The sequence below is a fragment of the Pygocentrus nattereri genome, chromosome 3 (assembly GCF_015220715.1).
Source record: "Pygocentrus nattereri isolate fPygNat1 chromosome 3, fPygNat1.pri, whole genome shotgun sequence".
NCBI classification, from domain to species: Eukaryota; Metazoa; Chordata; class Actinopteri; order Characiformes; family Serrasalmidae; genus Pygocentrus; species Pygocentrus nattereri.
The window spans coordinates 28,420,956-28,443,980 of NC_051213.1; the positions used below are offsets into that span (position 1 = coordinate 28,420,956).

At 42.9% G+C, this 23,025-nt stretch overlaps 2 protein-coding genes across 4 annotated transcripts in view; both read left to right on the forward strand.

Moving 5' to 3' along the window:
• The window catches only part of rprd2b (regulation of nuclear pre-mRNA domain containing 2b), a 25,820-nt gene extending 17,415 nt beyond the window's left edge, over positions 1 to 8,405 (forward strand). Inside the window, exons 10-11 of one of the 2 annotated variants that reach the window (XM_037537055.1) lie at positions 108 to 1,298; positions 8,271 to 8,405. In XM_037537055.1, the coding sequence (XP_037392952.1) occupies positions 108 to 1,298; positions 8,271 to 8,314 (1,235 nt within the window). In that variant the 3' untranslated portion in view covers positions 8,315 to 8,405. Of the gene's footprint in view, positions 1 to 107; positions 4,043 to 8,270 lie in introns of those variants that run through there. The other variant, XM_017710317.2, reaches the window with a different exon arrangement.
• Positions 2,237 to 19,437, forward strand: tars2 (threonyl-tRNA synthetase 2, mitochondrial). 2 transcript variants are annotated; one of them, XM_037537056.1, is made up of 18 exons: positions 2,237 to 2,373; positions 8,271 to 8,449; positions 9,808 to 9,922; positions 10,019 to 10,140; positions 10,369 to 10,477; positions 11,752 to 11,813; positions 12,389 to 12,467; positions 12,878 to 13,024; positions 13,109 to 13,207; positions 14,317 to 14,483; positions 15,221 to 15,383; positions 16,058 to 16,195; positions 16,715 to 16,792; positions 17,488 to 17,588; positions 17,677 to 17,778; positions 18,493 to 18,565; positions 18,672 to 18,786; positions 19,295 to 19,437. In XM_037537056.1, exons 1-18 carry the CDS (start codon positions 2,305 to 2,307, stop codon positions 19,435 to 19,437), a joined length of 2,061 nt encoding a protein of 686 aa, XP_037392953.1. In that variant the 5' UTR covers positions 2,237 to 2,304. The 2 variants fall into 2 exon arrangements, with proteins under 2 accessions (XP_037392953.1, XP_017565807.2); XM_017710318.2 differs by lacking the exon at positions 2,237 to 2,373 and adding an exon at positions 4,843 to 6,674.
• The last annotated feature ends 3,588 nt before the right edge of the window (positions 19,438 to 23,025 follow it).

Here is a 23,025-nt window from a genome sequence, read left to right on the forward strand (position 1 = left end):
CTATTGATTGTATTTACATATTCATAGTTGTTCTTGTGTAACCATTACAATGTCAATGACACTATCTGTTTATTTTTCTCCCTCTCTGTCGCGCTGTCTCTCCTCAGGTTTGTCCTCTCTGCTCTCTTCTGCCCGTGCTGGCTCTCTCACCTCTTCAAGTCCCGCCCCCTCTTCCTTTACCCTTACATCTTCAACAATCACCACGGCAACAGTGACTACAACCCCCACCACCCCAACCACCCCAAAGACTCCAAAACTTTCCAGCAGCAATGTAAAGCGCGAGTCAGAACGTGAGCGAGGTTTAGAGTGGGAAAAGGTGAAAGAGAAAGAGAGGGAGAAAGACAGACGAGAGAGGGAGATAGAAAGGGAGGAGGCTGCAATGCCCAGCCTGGAGTCAAAGATCAACAGCTTCTTGCAGGGAAACCCTGGTTTTAGTGCTCTTGGCCTTGGCTTGGACGATGGGGTCAGTAACAGCCCTCTGCTGGTTGGTGGAGACAATGCGGATGGCACTCCTGTTCGTGATGAAAGTGGCAGCACTCCAACCCAGGATGAGATAATGGACACCCCTTGTGTTCTTAGCGATCAGAATCCGGGCTGCTCTGGAGCCGTTTCACCTACAGCGTACCGTAGTGACCCCTGGGATGCAGTGATTATGCCAAGAGAAGATGAGAGGAAGGACAGGGATTACCGCACCCCTTCATCCTCAACGTCCTCACGATCACAGGCCTTCAGCCCTAGTGGCAAAAACACAGGTAGGAGTAATATGAAGCCCAAAGAACAGGATGGCATGAAGAGAAAAGCAGGGGTATCCACAGGTCCCACCTCTTTCACCTCTTCTGCGGATGTAGGTGTGAAGGTGGCCAAGATGGAGGGATCAGGAGGGAAGAGTGTGGTCCTGCGCAGGACGAGTGGTGGGACTCAGAATGGAGGCAAGGAGAAGGAGGAGAAAGGGAAGAAAGGAGGAAAGAAGGAGGAAGACAGCGAACACTACCACCGCATTGAGACTGTTGTTACTACAACGGCCAGCAGCAGCGAGGGCACGCCCATAGAAGCACTATGCTATAGCAACCGCATCCAGACTGTGGAGAGTATTCGTGTGATTGGCCGAGGTCCAAGGAGGGCAAGTGGAGCTGCAGCAAGAGCAGGTGGGGCGTGGTATGAAGAGGAAGAGTTTATGGAAGCCCCACTTCCACATCACCCTGGCGACCATACCCCTGAAGCCCCCGAGGAGCTGGGACTGGTCCCCCCTCCTACGCATCTGCTGCCACAGGGGCAGTACCCACCACCTCCTTACACCAGTGAGGACTCTACTCATCCTGTGCACACTCACACTATCCCCCAGCACCACCCACCTCCATCTCCTTTCTTCCCCACCCCGCCAGTTCCTCCCATCCCTCAGCCCCCGCCCCCTTCAGTGGCCCCACCTACAGCAGCCCCACCCTTACCTCAGCCTCCTCCAGCCCCTTCAAGAGACTTACCCCTCTCCCCCACGTCTGCTGTGATGGTAGGCGGGGTCTTGGTGCCCATTGACCGTGTCCTGCCGCACCCACCTGCCAACCTGCGCCCGGAGGGGGGTGGGGCTAGCAGTGCTGCACCTGCTCGGGGCAAATCCCTGCCCATGCGTCCTGCCACACTCAAAGAGCAATTCACCCCTCACCATGCACCCCCTCTCCATCGCCCTGGTACCCCAGGTGTACCCCCGCCCCTTTTGGGCAGAGGGCGTAAGGGGCCACAGTCACCCTCTTCCCCAACCACACCCACCACACCTTCTCCATCTGGAGACCCCCGGCCACTCCTGCCCTCTCCAAACTGCCTGCCCAACTCTGCTGGCTCTCAGCGAGCCCACCGACCACCCTCCCCACTTGGCCTCCTCCGCCCGCCCATCCACACACCTCACACCTCTCCCCTGTCCCAGAGGCCCTTGCCACGAGGGGGCCTACCTCTGTCCCTGCCCCTCCCACCCCCTTCCCTGTCCCGAGAGCCACTGCTACCTGGGGTCAAGCGCCCCGGTCCTGCTTTCCGAGGTGGACCGCTGCACCCTCCGAAGCGTCCCTTCCTGCCCCCACGTTATTAGGGTTATTCAGAATAAGGGTCAGCCTGCAGTGCCAATGCAGTGCAATTATGCTGTGATTTGATGTAGGAAGTGTTAGCACCAGACTGTCTCTGGGCCATGATGAAAGATAAAACTAGTCAAAACGCATGCCCGTACCAACCCCACCCCCCTACCCTCCCTGACCTTCCAACCCTGCCAACCCACAGCCAGCAGTGTTCACTTACGTGTAGACAAAGAGAAGCCTTCCAAAGATGGAGAGAATAGACGTTGGAGAGAAAGATGACGCAAAAAAGATAAACGCAGTGAGAGAGAGGCAAAAGGTGGTTATTCACTTCAGTTCCACTTTCTTACTTGTGTGAGATGGGTTGCATGAATGAAGGAGTATGTGCGCGTGTGTGTGCATTTTTTTCTTAAATACTTAGAGTTGTAACTATAAATGTAAATAAGGACTTTAGCTCTTTCCTTCTTGTAACTATAACTGCTCTTTCCCACTGTTGTATGGCTTCTGCTTTCTGATGGGGGGGGGAGAAAACCACAAAGTTTCTGCTCTATAAGCTCTGTCCCTGTTTCTGTACATGCATAGTAGACCAGTCAAACTCTGCTTAAACTCTAAACTGATTTAAATCATAGGCATAGTTTAAGCATCAGCCATCCATTATCACATCACCACTCTGCCTCTTTCCGGATGTGATGCTCTTTCACCTTTGGGGCGGGGGGAGGGCTGTTGAGTGAAGGCTGGGGTGCCGAAATAAGCTAGTAAGAGGGAGGAAATAAAAAGAACAACCTCAACGCTCAACCTTCAGAGTAGATTAGGTTTCTGTTCAGTTTGAACTGAGCGCTCACGTGTATTGTTGCTAATAAAAGCCCTGCGATGATAAACAAGAACAATGGGGGCTAGCATTTTTTTACCATCATAATGATGGCAGAGTTTGTCACTTTTTTGGGTTTGGTGTGCTTTGGTTTATTTCAGGAGAAATGTGAATATAGAATGTGTATCTTTAGTATTGTGTTCTTTAAAAAAAAACTTGATTTCTGATCATGGTCTCTCTTTTTAACATCTTGTGCTTTTGTTCCCTAACTTTTCATGGATTTGTACAGTATGGCATGCACAATGCTGTGTATCATGGTCTCTACAGGAGCTATATGTAAGATTAAACACAGCTTCCAGTCTGCACAAACACCTCTTCCTTAAAGTCAATATTTAATGCATTGTAAAGATACAATAATCACTTCAAGTTTGGTTATAAAATCATAAAAGCATCTCTGGTAAGGCCATGTTTGTTCAGTCACTTAAGTATTCTGGAAAGTTGATTGGAGGGTGGTGCAAGAAGAGGCACTGATGCCTTTCCCTTGCTTTGCATTTTCTGTCCCTTTTTATTTTTCTTTTTTTCCTCATTTTTATTTAAATCTCTTAATTGCCTTTTTCCAAGGTCTGACTTTTCATGAAAGTAGCTCTTTATTTGAAAGTGTCAGAAGATAAAATGAGTCCAGAAACTCGTGTGTATCAACATTTCCAGTGATATTTTTCTCATGTCATCCCTTCTTGAGCTATACTGGATAGGATTTTTGTGTTCAAACTTAATGAAGTTCAAAGGAGATGTTGCACCATCAGTGTCCATGAGGTGTTCATATTGACAGGATGCATTCAGCCACGCAGATGTTAATATATGAAAGTTTGTTTTGACTGTGTGAATTTAGTGCGAGAAATAGTATTTTGCAGGCTGCAAACTAATGCGTGTCTGTTTTAAACCCTGTTGTTGGTTTCACCAAAGTGAACTGGGCAAAAATGTCAACATTAACATAAACCTGTATAATGTAGTGCTCTTTCATGTACAAGCAGTGAAAGTACTTAATGTATTTTTTTTTTCTTTTAGTGCTGAAATGTTGAATCCTTTGAGGAATACGATATGGTGTCTTCTTTTTGTCATATATGCATTCACATTCAGAGAGACTGTTCCTTACAAAACTCTAAAGTACTTTAAAGCTCTACAGTTTTTTGTTATTTATTCAGAAACATAACCGCTGTGCCATCACAGATATGCAGGTGTAAATGTGAGTGCTGCACGTTAAAGTACAAAAACGCAGACGAATTCATGATGGGGCAGTTTAAAGTGGCCTAAATCACAAAACAGAATTGCTTCAAGATTTTTATTGGCCTGAACATTTTAATTGGAAACCATTCATTTAGCAGCACTACTTTGCGTCAAATATTGCATTCATGTAATATTCAAATTTTCTTAAAAAATGGATTACATTAATCTACAACCAATCCTGAACACTGTTAATCATTTTATTTATTTATTTGCTTTGTGCTTCTTGTCCTCTGTTGCGTTTTATTTATTTATTTATTTATTTATTTATTTATAGAAAAGCTGTACAACACAAACTCAGGCATGGTCAAACTAGTCCTACCCCGAAACACCTTCCAGAGTCTATGGTTACATAATAACTGCTTAGCCTGATCTAAACACAAGAATATTTTCACATACATTTCACCATACGCCAGTATGTTTCCTTTCCAGTGTGTACGATGAGAAACATTTGAAGAAAAATGTGTGTGTGTTTATATGGATCATGCTGAAGTCCACCTAATCTGCTGATGTGTATTAATGATCAGGTTCTCGAGAACTAAAACACCAACCTTTCTCAAACCTGGTCTGAGAGCTCATCTCCGCTTCTCGTTTTAGTGTTATTCTTATTACAACACGCCTAATCTAACTATTCAGGGTTTCCCTAAGGCATCTTGGTGTTAAGATAATCATTTGTAGAGGTTGTTCAGTGCGACGCTCACTCGACCATTTAAAGATCATTTTTGTGCCGAGATGCTTTCAGGACACCCGGCCCAGGTGCTTACAAAGCCCTTCTTGAAGTGAAGTGAGTGATAGCAGAGAAGGAAAAAAAAAAAACACTAAACTGTGCAAGATGGGGAAGCCACCAGGACTAGAGAACCACTTGGTGTAGAGTGCAGCACCAGACGTTCCTCAGACATTGTATGATCTAGCATTATGTGAGGTGTCCATTCAGGACTGTGACCAGTGACTGAACTTCATATGATCTGGCTGGATATTTGAATCCATGGCTGCAGAGTAAATGTGTGATGTCAGTTCCTAGATCACCCTCTGCTGAGGCATGTGGGTATAGCAGCCTGTTCTCATCCTACATCTCTAAAGCCAAGTCATATGAAACAGTACTGCTTCTGTCCTACTGAGTCCATATTGAATGCCTGTTCAGAAACTATTCTGCTCAATTTTCAGTTTCAAAATGCCCAAATGCATACCAGTATGACCTTGCACATGTGGATTGGTCCACATTTTCAAAGAGGCAAAACCCCATACAGTGCATTATTTGTCTGTAGAAGTCCCTCTGCTCCTCCAGACTGGGGCAGAGTTTAACTCATGACTTTGCGAGGTGAGGTCTGTAATGACGAGGCCACAGTTGGGTTTATTCATGAACATGGCTCACTCAGTATGTGCACTCATTGTGTGTGTGTGAAATTGATTTGATCACAAGTGACATTTTGAAGGGCAGGTTTAACCACAGGCCAAATGTGTGCTATACCTGGACTGTGATCATACTAAATTTCCTCATATGCTATCAGTTGGGCCTCTGATGTTTTAATCAGGATAAGAGCCGTAGAGGCAATAATTTTATGTTTTGGGCCTTTTAAACTAAAGGCCAGTGAGGCCCTCATTTCAATTGCATTTGCATGGTTAGGAATTATTTCACTGGATAAAATATGGTTGCAAATCTGACTACATTTAGAATAGATGTGTGTACTAACACAAAAAAGACGAGCATGAAAGGAACCGGTTCTGATCGGCATGCCAGAACGTTTTGTGGCCGTCCCAGACTCGGACAGTATATATAACTTTATTTTTTTTGTTCGTTTTTTTTTTTCATATATATATATTTTATGTTTTATTGGTGTAACACGGTGGCTTCCAACACTGCCCCTGGATTACCCTATGCCCTGCACATTAATGCTTCTCCTGCTCTCAACACCTCCATTAACGAGCTCTTTATGACTTGAACGAAATGTGTTGGAAGCAGGATGAACGCTGAAGTGGGCTGGGCAGGGCAGGGCAGGGGGTACTCAAGGACCAGGGAACAGGTGGTGTAACACTCTTCTCACTGCAGTTTAGCCCCAGACTGTGTTGAATTCATGCCCTTAAAACAGATCTTCACCTTGCCTTTTCAGTCGTTCAGAGACCTGAAGTGAGGAAAAGTCATTTTTCTTGGTACATTTTTCATCCTTTTTTCGGACTTTCCGATTTTTACAGTCGTTTTCATGCGTGCAGCAGTCGATCCAGACCTTTTCATGATCAGCGGTTGTTTATTTTCTTGAGCGCCCCGCCCTCTTTCCGCTCTCGCCTTCTGATTGGCTCACTCTGAGACAGCTCTCCACCAGTCAGGTGTTGTCTCTGTGCTTGCTGTTTTCCTGTGTCATGGCGCCGCGCTGGTTGTGAGAGTCGTATTTGTGGGGTGAAATAAAGTCGAAGGGCTCCGGGTGAGAGTGAGGGATTGGGTGAGTGTCTGTAGAGGTGCGATGGTGTCGGCTCTGCGGGCGCGGTGGCTCCTCCAGCCGGGGCCGTTCGGATCAGCGTGGCGGAGCTGCAGAGAGGTGCGCTGAAGCTCTGATCACACTCACATGGGTCGGGCTTTCTTCATGGACTGACTTTCGCCTAGAAAACTATTGGAAGACTGACTGTAGTGGTTCTGCTTTGGTAGGACCTTTACATTTTTATATATATGACACCTTGACCTGATCTTGACAGAAACTTACAGGGCTCATACAGGAGCACACACACTGTGGACTGATACTGTAAATATAAAAGATGCTGGAAGACAGATTCATGCCTGGGAGAGCTGCCTACTGATGAAGTGGGAAACTGATCATGTACATGAGATGAACAGAGAGCTGCATGAATAAAGAGAGATGACCACTGAGGCTGTACAGGGCAAAATGGCACATGGGATGATCTTTCATTTTTGGTCTGATCTTTTTCCTAGTTGGACCATTTTGGGGGTTGCCATACTGTACTAATGTGCATTATGAGCTTTAATCAAAACTACATGCATTAATCTTACATCTAGGTAGAAAGCTAGCTGAGGAAACTGACTATATGAGTCTATAATGCCCTTGGGATTATCTATTATTTTAGGTCTGATCTCCTTTATCCTACTTGACACACTTCACATGGAATAATCATTTATTTTTGCCCCATCTAATTGAAACCTGCTGAGGCGCTACATGATATAGTGCATCCCTTAATTCCCTTTATTGTACAAGAACGTTGCTTATGTTATGACACCTATCTGGACCTTTCTGTTTGGCCTGATCTCTCTCCACTTGAGTAGAAGGCTGCTGGAGGACAAAGTAGAAAGTTTGTTTCTCAAAATAAATTTAACAGATCAGGGTACTCAGTGGGATGATGTGCCGAAACATTAATACAAATTGTGTTTACCCCAAACATAATTGATCGGCCATGATAACCAAGGAGAAGGCATTTACTGGAGCCACCAGACTAATACAGTAAAAGTCACCAAAAAATGTGACCTAGACTGCTATTATTTTCAGCTAAATTAGTATCATAGCTTTTCATAGAGCACAACTACAGAAGTAAACTTTTTCTTCTGTGAACCATTTATTTAAGCCTTGAACCAAGACTCAGTAAAATATCAGGAATACTCCTGTTGGATTGTTGTCTTCTTGTAGGCCTGAATGACCCCAACTCCTACTTTTGTGAAAGGCCCTCCGAGTCATTCATTTATACTGTCTTCCAGTTTGACAGCACAAACTTTTGTGTGTTCTGTAATGTGTTATAGTTGCTTTTTATCCATATCAGTTTTCAGATTTTCACCCAAATTGCTGGAAAACACTTTCAGTTGATGTATATTTCCTCTTATATCGGCACTGATGTTAGCAGCTATTTTCTAGTGGACTTTTTTTCTCCTAAGGTCCTTTTTTTGCAAGGTTCTACATAATCTCAGGTTATTCCATCCACATGTTCTTCTACAACTAGTTTTTTTGGGCTGACATTGAGTGATGGATATTTTTCCTGCTTTCTGTTTTGGTCCTGGTAGGGTGTGAGCATATGAAACCATAAGCACGTCTTAAATCGTACATAATTTAAAACATTTTGATTTTACAGATTGATATGGAAATAGCAGGTCATTCATAGCTCAGTACGTTGATTTTTGTGTGTGTGTGTTGCAGCTGCATCCCTCTGCTGGTCAGTTGGAGCGTCTGCGGCTCTTTGAGACTCTGAAGGTGAGGAAGTCAGAACAGACAAAGGCAGCACCTGGACGAGATCTAAGTGTCAGACTGGCCGATGGGAAAACAGTGAAGGCACTGTCGGGGGTCACATCTCCACTCCAGATCGCTCGGAACATACGGTGAGTGTATGACTTCAGTTTTTACAGCACACGCTCAAGAATCTAGACACGTTAGGTGAGCGGAATTGAATTGCAGGGACAGTTGCAGAACGTGCCAGAGCAAAGTTATTTTTCTGGCAGATTTTAACATCACTGCTGGTTTGTATATGACACATTTCTTCTCTGTGTGCTTGCAGTGCCTCTGTTCAGTCATGTCATCCTTGTACATTTCTCCTATCTGTATCATAACTCCACTGTTCGATCTGATCCAGAGGAGGATGGGTTTTCCTGTTTTGTTTTGGTTCCTCCCAGTATTTGTTCATGCTCTCAGCTTGTTCATCAGGGATCTGAACCTGCATTTCTGGAAAGCTGCTTTGTGACCGCATCTGTTGTAGACCGAACCATCTTACATGCAACAGCTTGTCTCAGATGATTGGAAAATGAGCGACAACACTACTTTCTAATGTCCATTCCTTACATTGGTGGATGACAGGCAGGCTTCTATAGCAAACAAGAACAATAACAGACTTGTGACCAGACCCTACAGGCAGAAATAGCTATTTTGGTTGAATCAGTCATTTTAAAATATTTTTGCTCAAATCGTGTCTATGTGTTATTAATTGTGCTCATAAAAGTGCCAAACCTCATCAGAAATGTATTGATTTCAGGGTGTTTGGTCTGTTGTTCATTCACATCCAACACTGCCCACACTAGGCCACATCTGTCAACGTTGTATGTTACTGCAAAGCTTGTTTCTTGTAGAAGCGAATGTCTTTTTCTTAACTAATGGCAACAGTCATGTTTGCTGGAATCTACATTCAGAACCAATAATCTCAGATTCTAAAATGACTTCTTTCATGAGTTTTTACGTTCCTAACCCTGTTCTAAAGGACAGTACATAAGGATTTCCTATTACATTGCTCATAGCTAGATTTTGTACTACAAAAGACAGTAAATAGTTAGACAGTAAATAGTTTTTTCTTAACTAAACATTAAAACAAGACTTTAGTGAACTGTTCTCTGAGAAACTGTTCTTTCTCTGGAGTCGCCATATTGAAATAAACATTTTCATTCTAACATCAGCCAAGAAATGCCCAAAAAAGGTATCCGAAACTATTTTAGGAATGTCAGTAATCCGCTGGCTAAGATAAATTGCCATATCTTCCGTTTGAAAAGATTTCACATGCTAAACCTGAAGGGTCTGGTCTTAAATAGTGCCTTTGTCATTTCCAGTCACTTTACAGAAGTAACCAACACAACAGCTACTGGATATTTGCCCTAAAACAAATGTTGAAACAAATGTATGTCAAAAGGAGTGTTGTGATCTTGTGGCAGCATTTTGAGTTTTGTCACCTGTACTCCGTTTGTGTGTTATACAGTGTTAAAGGTGCAGTAGTGGGGAGAGTGAACGGTGAGCTGTGGGAGTTAGCTCGCCCCCTGGAGGCAGACTGTGAACTGCAACTGCTAGGCTTTGACTCCTTAGAGGGCAGACGGGTATGAAATTTGTGTGCGTGTGAGGTGATGATGAAATACTTGTTGGATGTTGGCGCTTTTAAGCATATAAAGTGTTTGTAAATGTGTGGTGTGTAGGTGGTGTGGCAGACAGGAGCGTGCGTGTTGGGGGGTGTAATGGAGACGCACTATGGTGCTCAGGTGTGTCGAGAGGGTGTGTCTGACACAGGACTGTACGCTGACTACCGATTGGATAACAGGTGCAGACTTGCATACACGCATGCAGCTCCGAGCCCCAAGCCCACTCCCTCACCACTCCACCATATTTCTCTCAAATGGAACTGTAAAAACATTTTTTTTTTATATTGATAATGTGATATTCTTATATGTAATCATAGTTTGATTCATTTTGTTACAAGTTTTAATTACTTGGTTTTTACTTTCAGCAGCATTAAAGCTCATATTCTTTCTCTTTCTTTGTCTCTCAGTACTCTGTCTCTGGAGGAGGTGGAAGAGAGGTGTAGGGAGATGGCAGATCTGAAGCTCCCCATCACCAAGCTAGAGCTGAATCTACAGGAACTCGGAGAACTTTTCCAGGTCAGAGTTCTTGACCTCTGTTTTTAAGGATATATGGTGTCCTTTTGTAGTGTAGCATGTTGCGAGGCTGTACTATGATGTAGATTGTGGCAGTTATATTGATGTGTGTAGAATAATGTGGTATTGTTACTGGTTCTTGTTGGCTTTTAGGAAAACATGAAGTTGTATTGAAATGCTGGTGTGTTATAGCACAACATAGTATTGTATGGTAGGATGATTTCTGGTGTTGGAGAATAATCAAGGTGTATTGTTGTTGTATTGTACAATAATGTAGTGTATGGTAAGCAATGTGACGTTGCACAATAATCTTGTGGTGTGGTGTTATGACAGTAGGTGTTGTAGGAAGATATTGTGTTGTATTGTAGAATAACTGCAGCAGAGTAATGATGTGGGAGTTGTAGGATAATTCTGTGGATTTGTAGAAAAACAATGTGATTGAGTAATGGTACAGGGTAGTACTGTGGTGTTGTAAGATAATTTTAGACTGCACGATGATGTTGTCTAATAAGATAAAGCACGGGAAGTGTGGTTAGCAAGTAGTACTACATTGTTGACCCAAATTGTTATCGGTATCGGTGAACATACCGCAATTAATGTGCCAATAATAACATCTTTCTTTGGTTATGCCATCACCAGCGAAACTTTACATGGTTGTGCCACTAAGGACCCCAATATGAGGCACCCCCTGTTTGTCTAGGTGACAGCAGTTAGACTACACTAGTAACTCTGACTAGTTAGCCCTGTCTTCAGTGTTTCAATACTTCTTTAAAACTGTATATTCTTTTAAAACATTTCTTAAATAACCTTTAAAATATAACTTTATATCATCCACTGTTACGGTAATTTAGCCCCTTAAATTTGTAATCGAATCGATCACAAAATTACATATTGGTTGGGCTCCTGTAAAGATTATTTTCCCAGTTTTTGTTTTTTTCTGATTTATTTATTTTATTTTTTATTTATTTATTTTTATAGACTTTTTCCCCCTAATATTTTTTGTCAAAGTAAATGCTTAATAAGGCTACACTAACAACAGTATTGCATTGTGTATTTTTTTGTTTTTTGTTGTGGGTTTTTTTTTTTGGGGGGGGGGTTGCTGAAATTATATTCCACAAGACTCTAACTTCTGGTTATGAATTAAATTCATTTTAAATGTAACTAATTAATAAATAAATTCTTTTGTAATTTACACACACTCATTCACTTCCTTACTCGTTTTTGTTTTTTTCAGTTGTCATTGTTCACAGGGTTAATATTGTGATGTTATATTGTAGGATGTTCTGAGGCTGCAATTGGCTGAGGAGCAGATGCAGGGACCCACAATCAGCATCTACAGGTGTGTATTCAAATATTCCAAAGCTCACTCACATTTTCACTCACTGGGACAGTGCGGAGCAGGTAAACACTCAAATACCTACTGTGTTTTAGTGTAGTACTGCAGTTGATGTATACAATCATCCACTTCATTAGAAACCCACAGTCCACTTTGAGCCCCACCTACCTTATATATCAACTATATGGGTGAACAGTTACAGACTGTCATCTTGTATTATTTGTGTGGCAGATCATTCTCAACACAGCACTGACACTGTTTTACTAGTGTTATGGTAGTGGTCCTCCACCAGAAAACATCCCCCGCAAGAGCAGCTCTATGATCAGAAGCTGTCCGCTGATGAAGAGCTAAACGCAGTTTCACTCCAGTCTTGCCGCTGTGTGTGAGCAGTATGTGCCGGTCACACTGTGCGTGTTTGCCTGCTAGATGACTGATTACTGCCTGCGTATTTTTGTGCTTAGTATTAATATATTAATTGATTTCTCACTTAGGTTTCTTTATTCACACCAACGTTTTATGAAGTCATTTTAGCGCTCTCTCTCTCTCTCTCGCGCTCTCTCTCTCTCGCTCTCTCTCAGGTGTGGGCAGAGTGTTGGAGTGTGTTCAGGTCCACTTCTTCCTCATACAGGCTTCCTCCGCTCTTTTAAGATGCTGCAGGTGAGCTTCATTGAAACCCAATTCCAGCCCGTTCTCCCTTTTTTACAATGAGAATTAGAATTTAGAACCATTAGCCTACTGTGGTTTGCACACGGAGGAATAAGACCTCTGCATTTAACCCATCCGTGCAGTGAAACTCCCATTTACATGCACACTAGTGAACACACACACACTAGGGGGCAGTGAGCACACTTGCCCGGAGCAATAGGCAGCCCTATCCATGGTGCCCAGGGAGCAACTGGGGGTTAGGTGCTTTGCTCAAGGGCACTTCAGTCATGGACTGTCAGCTATGGGGATCAAACCGGCAGCCTTCCAGTCACAGGGCTGGTTCCCTAATCTCCAGCCCACCACTGCCCCATTTATTTATTTGTGTGTATGTGCATTATTTTTGTCACTTTTTCTATCCGTAGGTTTCTCCTGTGACTCTGTCGGGCAGCACTGGGCTGTCAGGCCTGCTGAGGATGATGGGTGTTTCATTTCCAGGAGAGAAGGAGAGAGAGCAGTGGGTGCAGGAGCAGGAGGAGGCCAGGAAGAGGGACCACAGACGCATCGGCAAGGTGAGCCTTTGATCACATCAGATGGTTTGCTTTTGAGTTGTGTGTGTGACTGTGTTCATGATGTCATAAATCTCCTTCATCCAGGACCAAGAGCTGTTCTTCTTTAATGACATCAGTCCAGGCAGCTGCTTCTTCCTACCAAAAGGAGCTCACATTTACAACACCCTCACTGACTTCATAAAGGTACCAGCCATAGGCTGCTGATCCTTCTGTTTTTTTAGCACAGTACCATTCAGAGCTATGAACACATCTGATTTTATTCCTGCTTTTCATAACCTTACAAAGGCTTGTTTAGGTTTTATGGTATTTGTATAGTATCATGTTCATGTCTGTGTGTAAAATTTCTTCTCTGAACAAACTGGGGGGAAAAAAATGGATTCGTTTTACATTGTCTGTATTAAGCACAATTAATCATATCTTTTAAAAGGCAAATCTGCCATCAGAGTGATGGGGGTGGATGTAATTTTCATCAATAATTTGATGATTCACTCATAAATACATCACTCTGCAGAAGGAAAATGTTATGATTTCCGGTTTACATTGACTCTGAATTGATATTACATAAAATGAATAAGTTCTGCTTTCAGAGGTCAGCTGCATTTATTTGATTCTCTTAATGAAAGAGATCCAGTGCCTTTGCTTACAGTTACTGATTTCCACAAACCATGGACATGCATGTTTGCATTTTATTTTACATTCACCCAAGGCTTTTTGTTTTAGTTGTTTTGTTTGTCAACAGACAGTTTGTGATTTGTGAGTCATGACCATCATTTGATAAGGAAATAAGCAATGATTCCATGCCAGTGAATCTCCATTCAGTCTAAGCAATGAAAATCCCAGTCCTGGCACCGACAGGCCTGTCAAGTCTGTGTTTTCTCCATGCTCTGACCCAGACCACAAGGAGCTTATTAATTAGATAATGGTGTTAAAATCGCATGTGCTAGATGAGACAAAGGTCATAAATGTGTGTAGTGAGGGGGTCACCAGGAATGGGATTGGGAAACCCTGCTGTGAGTGAGTCTAAATAGTAGTAGAAGATAAATACTTCTGAATGTGGTACCTCCATGTGTATTCTCTCATAGTGCTCACACCTTTACAGGTATTCTAAAATGGTAAGAATAAAAAAAAGTAGAGAGTATTTATTTCCAAATGTTTTGCTGTTCCTGGACTTTGAAAGGCAATCATATAGGGCATTTTTAACATCTGACACCAAATTAAAGAGAGACCTGATGCCTGAGAACCAAAGTCAATGCTTAACTAGGAAATTTAAGTATCTTGTATTCCCTTTCCAGAGTGAGTACAGCAGGCGGGGCTTCAGCGAGGTTGTCACCCCAACACTGTACAGCACATCACTATGGGAACGCTCCGGTCACTGGGAGCACTACAGTGAGAACATGTTCACTGTGACTTGCGAGCCTCACACCTTCGCCCTTAAGCCCATGAACTGCCCCGCCCACTGGTGAGAAGAACACACGGCACTTTTGAGTCTTCCGGTTCTACAGCGTATTGTAGCAGAAGCGTGTGTCAAAGTTACATGAGTGGTTAGCATTTAAACCTGCTATGAATGTGTGTTTTTAGGATTTAAACATTAACATTTTAAAGTGGCCAAGTGCAGGTACCCCTATACTTGCTATACTTGCTATCCTCTACCCTATTCATCATTGGCCAGTTTCTGACCACAGGACTGATGTTGATCAGATATCATTTGAGTGGTGGACCATTCTCAACGCAACAGTGATACTTGTGGTAGTGTGTGAGTGCATAATGCTGGTACAAGTGCATCATATACGGGAGTGCTACTGTTGTCAGAAACTGACCCCTGATGACTGAACTGACCACTAAACAGATGTTGGGGTAACACATTGTTCATCAGCTACATTCTTTGACTGTACACCAGCAAAGATGAGCTACAAAATAGTTTATAGTAAAAAAGATGGCAAGTGTAATTTAATATTACACTTAGTTATACAAGTTTCCTTTTGTCTCATGGGAACATATCAGGAGCAGCTCAGTACCATATTGAAATAATGTAGCGTTTGTTGATACATTCATGTTATATTTCTGTTTTAAGTTTAAAGGAATCTAATTTAGTTTGTCTCAGTTTTCTCCTCTCATTGTATGTAACTGTGTTCATGGTTATTCTGTGCATTTCTGGGCCTGTGATTGGTCTGATTGTCTGTATGTCATCCCCTGTAGCGTAATGTATGAACAGAGAGTGCGGTCGTGGCGGGAGCTGCCCCTTCGCTGGGCTGATTTTGGGGCACTGCACCGCAACGAACACTCAGGGGCGCTAGGGGGTCTCACCAGGGTCCGCCGCTTCTGCCAAGATGACGCACATATCTTCTGCACACCTGATCAGGTATGGAAAACACGCACTCATGATCTTTCATAGCATGCAAGAGTGTTGAAATGCTTGCTCCATTTTCATGTCTGTGAATAGCAGTTACTGAGCAGATTGGATTAAAGCTTCATTGAATTAGAGCAGGCTTAAGGTTTGGACAGCAGTGCCCTGTGAATGCTGCTTTTTTAGCTCTTTTTCTCTGTAATAAGAAGTTTGCCTCATTCACTTAAACTAATCACTGCAAAAAGCTACTGCTTTCAGATAATCTCTTCTTTCCATGTTCTTTTTGGCCAAATTTCTTACTGTATATGCACTGAAATGATTTGTGGTTTATGTGGTGTCTAATAATGTCTGTTTATGTAACTATGAAATGGTTATAATATTTACATGCAGGGTATCTTTTCAAAAATGAAAATTGCAGTGCAAGGAAAAGCTTAGAACATAGAACAAACATAAATAAAAGTGCATAAATAAATGGGAAAATGGCAAAAAAAAAAAAAAAAAACTGTGACAGCTGAAGTGAAGTTTTACAAATCAATTAGTCTTTAAAAAAAAGAACTGGAGTAGCTTTTAAAACATTTGTAGATGCCAGTATGATTTTTCTCTCTCTCTCTCTCTCTCTCTCTCTCTCTCTCTCTCTCTCTCTCTCTCTCTCTCTCTCTCTCTCTCTCTCTCTCTCTCTCTCTCTGCAGTTGGAGGAGGAAATCACAGCGTGTTTAGACTTTGTAAGGAGTGTCTATCGTGTGTTTGGTTTCACCTTCCACTGTCTGCTCTCCACTCGTCCTTCCTCCTATCTGGGTGAGGCTGCTCTCTGGGACAGTGCGGAGCAGGTAAACGCTCAAACACTTACTGTGTTTTAGTGTAGTACTGCAGTTGATGTATACCATCATCCACTTCATTAGAAACCCACAGTCCACTTTGAGCCCCACCTACCTTATATATCAACTATATGGGTGAACAGTTACAGACTGTCATCTTGTATTATTTGTGTGGCAGATCATTCTCAACACAGCACTGACACTGTTTTACTAGTGTTATGGTAGTGGTCCTCCACCAGAAAACATCCCCCGCAAGAGCAGCTCTATGATCAGAAGCTGTCCGCTGATGAAGAGCTAAACGCAGTTTCACTCCAGTCTTGCCGCTGTGTGTGAGCAGTATGTGCCGGTCACACTGTGCGTGTTTGCCTGCTAGATGACTGATTACTGCCTGCGTATTTTTGTGCTTAGTATTAATATATTAATTGATTTCTCACTTAGGTTTCTTTATTCACACCAACGTTTTATGAAGTCATTTTAGTTTCTCTGTCTGTCTGTCTGTCTGTCTGTCTGTCTGTCTGTCTGTCTGAGCAGCAGTTGGAGAAGAGTCTGCAGCAGTTCGGAGAGCGCTGGGAGCTGAATCCTGGTGATGGAGCTTTTTATGGCCCAAAGGTCAGAAATGTGACTTGTTTTCTTCCCATCCTTGAATTGACTCTGTTCCTACTTCTCCTCTCTTTCGAGAGGCTGCAGTGGGCCTGTAGGATTGAAAGTGTGATTGGAAACACTTAGTATTTGTGTGTCCATGTATTCAGCTTATAGCAGGGGCCAAGTGTCCAAGGATGAGGGAAAACATGAAAGTTTTGATGTACCCTTTGTGACAGTAAAAAAATGATTCTTCCCTCCCCCCCGGTAAAGTGTAGTTGTGTATTAGAAATGGTAAAAGAGTATGAAGCTAGTGTTTTGGTTGTTGAGGTTCAGGTTAGATTTGGTGTAGAACAGCAGCATTTACATTCACTCATACAGAAGAACATAACACCCACAAGAACAGTAATACAATGTGTGTGCGTGTGTGTACATGTACATCGCCTTGAGAAGAAGATTCGTGCTCATACTGACACTAATCTCCTCCCACCTGCCAGACTCTGAGCCCAACTATGACAGTAAATCTTGAGAGATGAGCTATTATTTAGTAAATCTCGAAGGAGCACTTAATCCAAAATTTATAACTTACAATATTCTCTGTAGTTTTGTGCCAGGCTAACAGGGTAAACCATAAAGCAAGTCATATCACACAATTTTTAAAGGTGATAATGTATGAATGAATGTCTTGTCTTGCCCTCTTTTCTTATCCTTGTGTATCTGTGTAGATCGATATCCAAATCCGTGATGCAATTGGCCGACAGCACCAGTGTGCCACTATCCAGCTGGACTTCCAGCTACCAATCAGATTCAACCTGCAGTATGTAGGGTAGGTGCAGATATGCTGAAACACTGTGCTTGTGTTCACATGCACTGAAACATTGCCTAAGCGTTACCAAATTTTTACTGTCTCTCAGGCCAGATGGGGGGATGTACAGACCTGTGATGGTACACAGAGCAGTGCTGGGATCCTTAGAGAGAATGATCGCCATCTTGGCTGAGAACTTTGGTGGGAAATGGTGAGAAATGTGATTTCGCTTGCATGTGTGTAGATTTTCTCTCCTAAGATTCTTTTATTTGAGTCATCCTACCTTGTAGCTCTATTTTGCGGGTATATAGTTAGAGGCTGCGCTCTTCTGTTGATAAACAGTTTGTTAGCTATCCTTTAGCCATTCATCTTGGCTGGAGACCCAGCAGGGACAGTGATGTGTGTAAAAACTGCAGCAACAGTGCTGTAACCCCCACACACCACCAAATCATATAATTGTCACTGCTGTGTTCAGAATGATTCACTATGCACATAATATCTGAAAACAGTAGGCCTGTGATCAAAAACTGACCAGCAATGAGTGGAGTTCAGATGACAAATTGAGCATACTATGGGTTTGTCTGTAATTGTAGGTAGATAGAACTGTATTGATCCCAAAGGGAAATTTCAATGTTTCAGATGAAAGACATATAATTGCACATAAGGTTACATATACTATGCAGTGTGCTTACATAGTATAGCTTACTTTAGGCAGAAATAAAAAATAGACAAAATAATAGAAGTTAAATTATAAGAGTGGAAATGAAAGTATCTCTCTTTGAATATTTACACCCCTAAGGTGGATCTATAAGGTAGTTGGCCCTCATAAAGTGGTCAGTGAGAGAAAATATGAAGTAGTTGTTTCCAATAAAGTGAACAGTGAGTTAATTTGAGTTTTCTGGGTTCTATTCTCGCCCCCCTTTAGGCCGCTGTGGCTGTCCCCTGCGCAGGTTATGGTGCTTCCTGTAGGGGGAGACAGTGAGCACTATGGACGAGAGGTGTGTGGAAATACTTTGCTGTGTGAAAGTGCCATTTTGCCACACAGGCATTGATTTTCCTGTTTTTTGTTTGTTTGTTTGTTTTTTTTCCTTATGGTTAATTAAGGTGGTTCACAGATTAAAGGAGGCAGGCTTCATGGCTGACATTGATGATGACCATGGTGCCACTTTAAACAGGAAGGTTCGCTCAGCACAGCTCGCCCAGTACAATTACATATTTGGTAAGAGGCTGTTCAATACAAATGTATTTGTTTTTTGTCTTTATGGGGTAAGTTGGCCCCTAAGACTGGTACTTTCATATTTTTTGGTGACGTATTGTCATCACAGCGATACCATAACACAAGTGAACTGTGTCCTCTGATCCTGCACAAACTTAATCACGTGTAGAAAAACCTCTGACCGTTGACCTGTATCCTTGGTGATCTAGAGGTCAGTCAATCCAGATCTGCCCAATCTGCAGATGCAGTGTAGATTGAGACACCCATTGACTGAAATGATCAGAAAGCTCAGCTTCTCTTGTTTAATGTGGAATTTGAAGCTCAGACAGTTGGAAAGCTAGCCAAAGTGATGTGGTATGAACATGTCAATCGCTCTTACAGGATTAAAAGCTCAGCTTCAGTTTTAGGTCAGTACGTGTGAATGAATGTGTACTTTGGCTAGACACAAGTGTTTTGCATGAATAAATCCTTATCCCTCTTTTCTCTCTCATTCTCCCGTTCTCTCTTTCAGTGGTGGGAGAGAAGGAGCGGGGGAGTGGCACGGTCAGCGTGCGGACGAGAGGTGGGAAGCAGCTTGGTCAGAGGTCGCTGGAGGACGTGATGACTTCACTGATGGAACTCCGAGGGAGCCGCAGTAATCGAGACGAGTTTTGAGCAGCCCGTTCGCTCAGGAACCCGGACGCACTCAGCCATAACAACCCACCAGAGCCCCATAACATCTGAGACGTGTACACAGTGTCGCGTATGAACTTTGTTGAGTCTCCTCCTCTCTCGCACATGCATACAATCCACCCACCTATGTATAAACAATCTCTTCGTCAGTTTAATGCCTGAACTTTCTGTAAACCAAACAGGCTTATTGTGTTTCTACTCTCTGCCAGAGAGAACAAAACTGACCTGAACAGATCTGTGGGGGAAAAAAGGACAGAAGAGCATCCAGCAAAGTGCTTGACTTCAGTGTGTTTATAATAAAATAACTACATTTGTAAGTAGCGCCTCATGTACTCTGTTTGGAGATGGTCCCTGAAGTAAGGAAAAGCTGTTGGGATAGTGTTACACTGCAGAAAAAAGATGAAATCTTAACAAGATGGAAAATCTTTAAAAAATGACGATTTTTTTTTTTGGACGCTACACTAAATTTGTATTTATGATATGAATCAACAGTTTACGGTTTGTTACTTGTAACTATATCAACAACATATAATACTAAAAGTAAAAAATAACTATCCATCACACACACATAGAGATATTTTTCAAATATTGCACATTACATTTCACACAGGAAAAGGTGATGCATTCACAGTTGATGTGCTGTAGGTGTGCGGGGTCTCATGGGGGTGAGGGAGGAAGCGTAGGGGGGTTCTACTGTGACTAACATCAGCAGGAAGGAAGGACCTGCAATAGCATTCCATCGCACACTTTGGGTGAAGGAGCTGCCCAGCACTGCCAGTGTCTTATGCATGGGGTGGGAGCTGTTCTCCAGCATGGATGCTAGTCTGGCAAACATCCTCCTGTCTCCCACCATGTGGACTGTGCCTAGGAGGCTTCCCAGCACAGAGCTGGAACCTCTTAATGAGTCTGTCAAGTCTCTTCCTGTCGACAGTTGAGATACTGCAGCCCCATCAGACCACTCCGTAAAAGATGGCTGATGCCACAGTAGTGTCGAAGAAGGTCCTCAGGAGTTCCCCCTGCACTCCAAACGACCTCAGTCTCCTAAGCATTTAGCGTCAGCTCTGGCCTTTCCTATAAAGTGCACTAGTGTTTTCTGGTCAATCCGGTCTATCCGGAAATCCCAGGTACTTATAAGAGTCCACTCTCTGTGTTCCTTCCCTGGATGTTCACTGGAGGAGGGCGGTGGTTGTGTTTACAAAAGTCCACCACCATCTGTTTTTTTTTTTTTCCGCGTTGATCAGAAGGTGGTTCCTCAGACAGCAGTCCACAAAGTCCTGGGTCAGTTCTCTGTACTCTCTGTCCTCATCTGTAATAAGTCCGGTGATTGCTGAGTCATCTGAGAACTTCTGTAGATGGCAGTTTGGTGAGCTGTACATGAAGTCTGCAGTGTACAGGGCGAAGAAGAATGTCGCCAGGACCGTTCCCTGCAGGGCCCCTGTGCTGCTCAGCACCATGTACCGTGCCTTCACACACTGTGTTCAGTTAGTAAGAGAGTCCAGAGTCCAGCTTGATAGGTCGTATCCAACCCTGTGTTCTCCAGCTTGTCTCTGTATAGTGTTAACATCACTGGAGAAATCAAAAAACATGATTCTCCCAGTGCTCCCAGGCGAGTCCACAGATGAGCTCACCAGAGGAGGGAGATGCACAAGGACTAGTCTCTCTTGCGTCTTCATCAGGTGTGACATTGCTGCCACCAGCCTGTAGCTGCCGAAGTCCTTCGGTTGCTGTGTCTTTAGCAATGGTACCACACAAGATCTTTTCCACAATTGCTTCAAGCTCACGTTGAGTATATGTTCAACTGTCCCACACAGCTGATCTGTACAGGACTTCACGAGCCTGGCGCTGATGCCATCCAGACCCGCAGCTTTCCTAACTTTGATTTCAACACAGATTTAGCACATCTTTATTTTAAGAATTTAATTGGACTGATGGCTACTGTTATGATCTTATAAATATTCCAGAACATTGCAATCTTGAAATTTCTTTTCATAGTGGAGAACTTTGAAACATTTCAAGCTGATTAACCTCATTCATGCAAATTTGCACTAGTCTGTTTGTTTTTAATGCCTCATTTAATGGAAGTGATTTTAGGAAAGTAATTCATTTCAAACATTACAATGTTGATTTTAAAGACATTTTTGTCTGTTTAAAAGCAAAGGTTTCCTGGATGTTGAGCTAGAAGCTGTTCAGACATTCTTGTTTCAAGAAATTTTGCACCAAATAAGGTTTTGAGAACATGCTTAAAACAGGATTCAAAAGCTATTATTTTCTATTTTTTTCCCAGATCAAATTGGTGTAAATTTAAATTAAACCAGTAAACTTAAACTACTAAAAACAGATGTTAAGAGTTTGTTGTAGCCCTTTCTTCACCCTTATACCAGATGACCACACTCCTTTTATAGAAATAACTTCTCATTGGCTATTTCAGTGTTTTTGTTTGCAGCACCATGTACCCAGGCATTGTTATATAAAGAGGAGAGTCATGGGTATGAGAATAGAATAGACCGTATCTTCAGAGGGGAGAGAGGGAGAGAGTGGGATGGAACAGGGAATGAAAGAGAGGTGGGGATTTTTACTAAAATCGGAAGCAAGGATAGGGGGTGTGTTAATGAAAACAGGAAAATGGAGGCTGTGGGTCAGTGACAGGAGTGACCGCTGGGAGTTTTACTGCTCTAATTGGGAGAAAGCAGCGGAACGGAAAAGATATGAGTCATTCTGAGTGACCAAAAAGGGACAGGGTCAGGGCAGACACGCACACGCAAACGTGTCCCAGACAGGGTCGAGCTTAGCAGACCATTCTCAAATAGACTTAAAAAGGCTTGGTGAGACGCTGGTATGCGTGTGCGTGTACATGTGAGTGCCTGCAGAGTGTCGTGGGGTTTCGGCCACCAGCCGGCTGAAAACAAGAATGAGCGAGAAAGAGAGGACCGATAGAGAGAAGGAAAAGTGAGACGGGTTCAAAGACATAGCTGTTCTGCTTGAGAGGTCAGACACAGAGGGGGAATTCACTGTTCGTGTGTGTGTGTGTGTGTGTGTGTGTGTGTGTGTGTGTGTGTGTGTGTGTGTGTGTACACACTTCTCCAGCTGACGTAACTTCTCTTGCTACAACAACATTCTGGACATTCTGGTTTCAGTTAGTCTGATGCAGAACTGACCCCCTGGACAAAAGTACAGACCAGATTCAGACTTGAAGATGTGCTGCTGCTACTGTTTTTAGCTATATGATGTATCTTCATTTATAGGAAAATAATTTTATGTGTGTGTGTGTGTGTGTGTGTGTGTGTGTGTGTGTGTGTGTGTGTGTGTGTGTGTGTGTGTGTGTGTGTGTGTGTGTGTGTGTCCAACTTCTCTTTATCTTCCAGCTTTGTGGAGTTTTATTCCAAAATGGCATATTTTCTGTAATAGCTGATGTGTAATGTAAAGCACATTTTTATTTCTCTAATAAAGGTGAAATTAATCCCAGCATTGATATATATTCTATGTAAAGCCCACTCCCAACAATGTACATCATGCAAAAAAAGACGATTCCTGAAATTGGTCTCTAACTCATTTAGGAACAAAACTAACTAG

Excerpts from the sequence above, each read along its gene's own strand:
- tars2 (XM_017710318.2), top strand. The coding sequence starts at position 6,600 with ATGGTGTCGGCTCTGCGGGCGCGGTGGCTCCTCCAGCCGGGGCCGTTC. Across the intron at positions 15,384-16,057 it reads TCTTCTGCACACCTGATCAG|TTGGAGGAGGAAATCACAGC; the intron begins GTATGGAAAACA and ends CTCTCTCTGCAG. Across the intron at positions 18,566-18,671 it reads GTGAGCACTATGGACGAGAG|GTGGTTCACAGATTAAAGGA; the intron begins GTGTGTGGAAAT and ends TGGTTAATTAAG.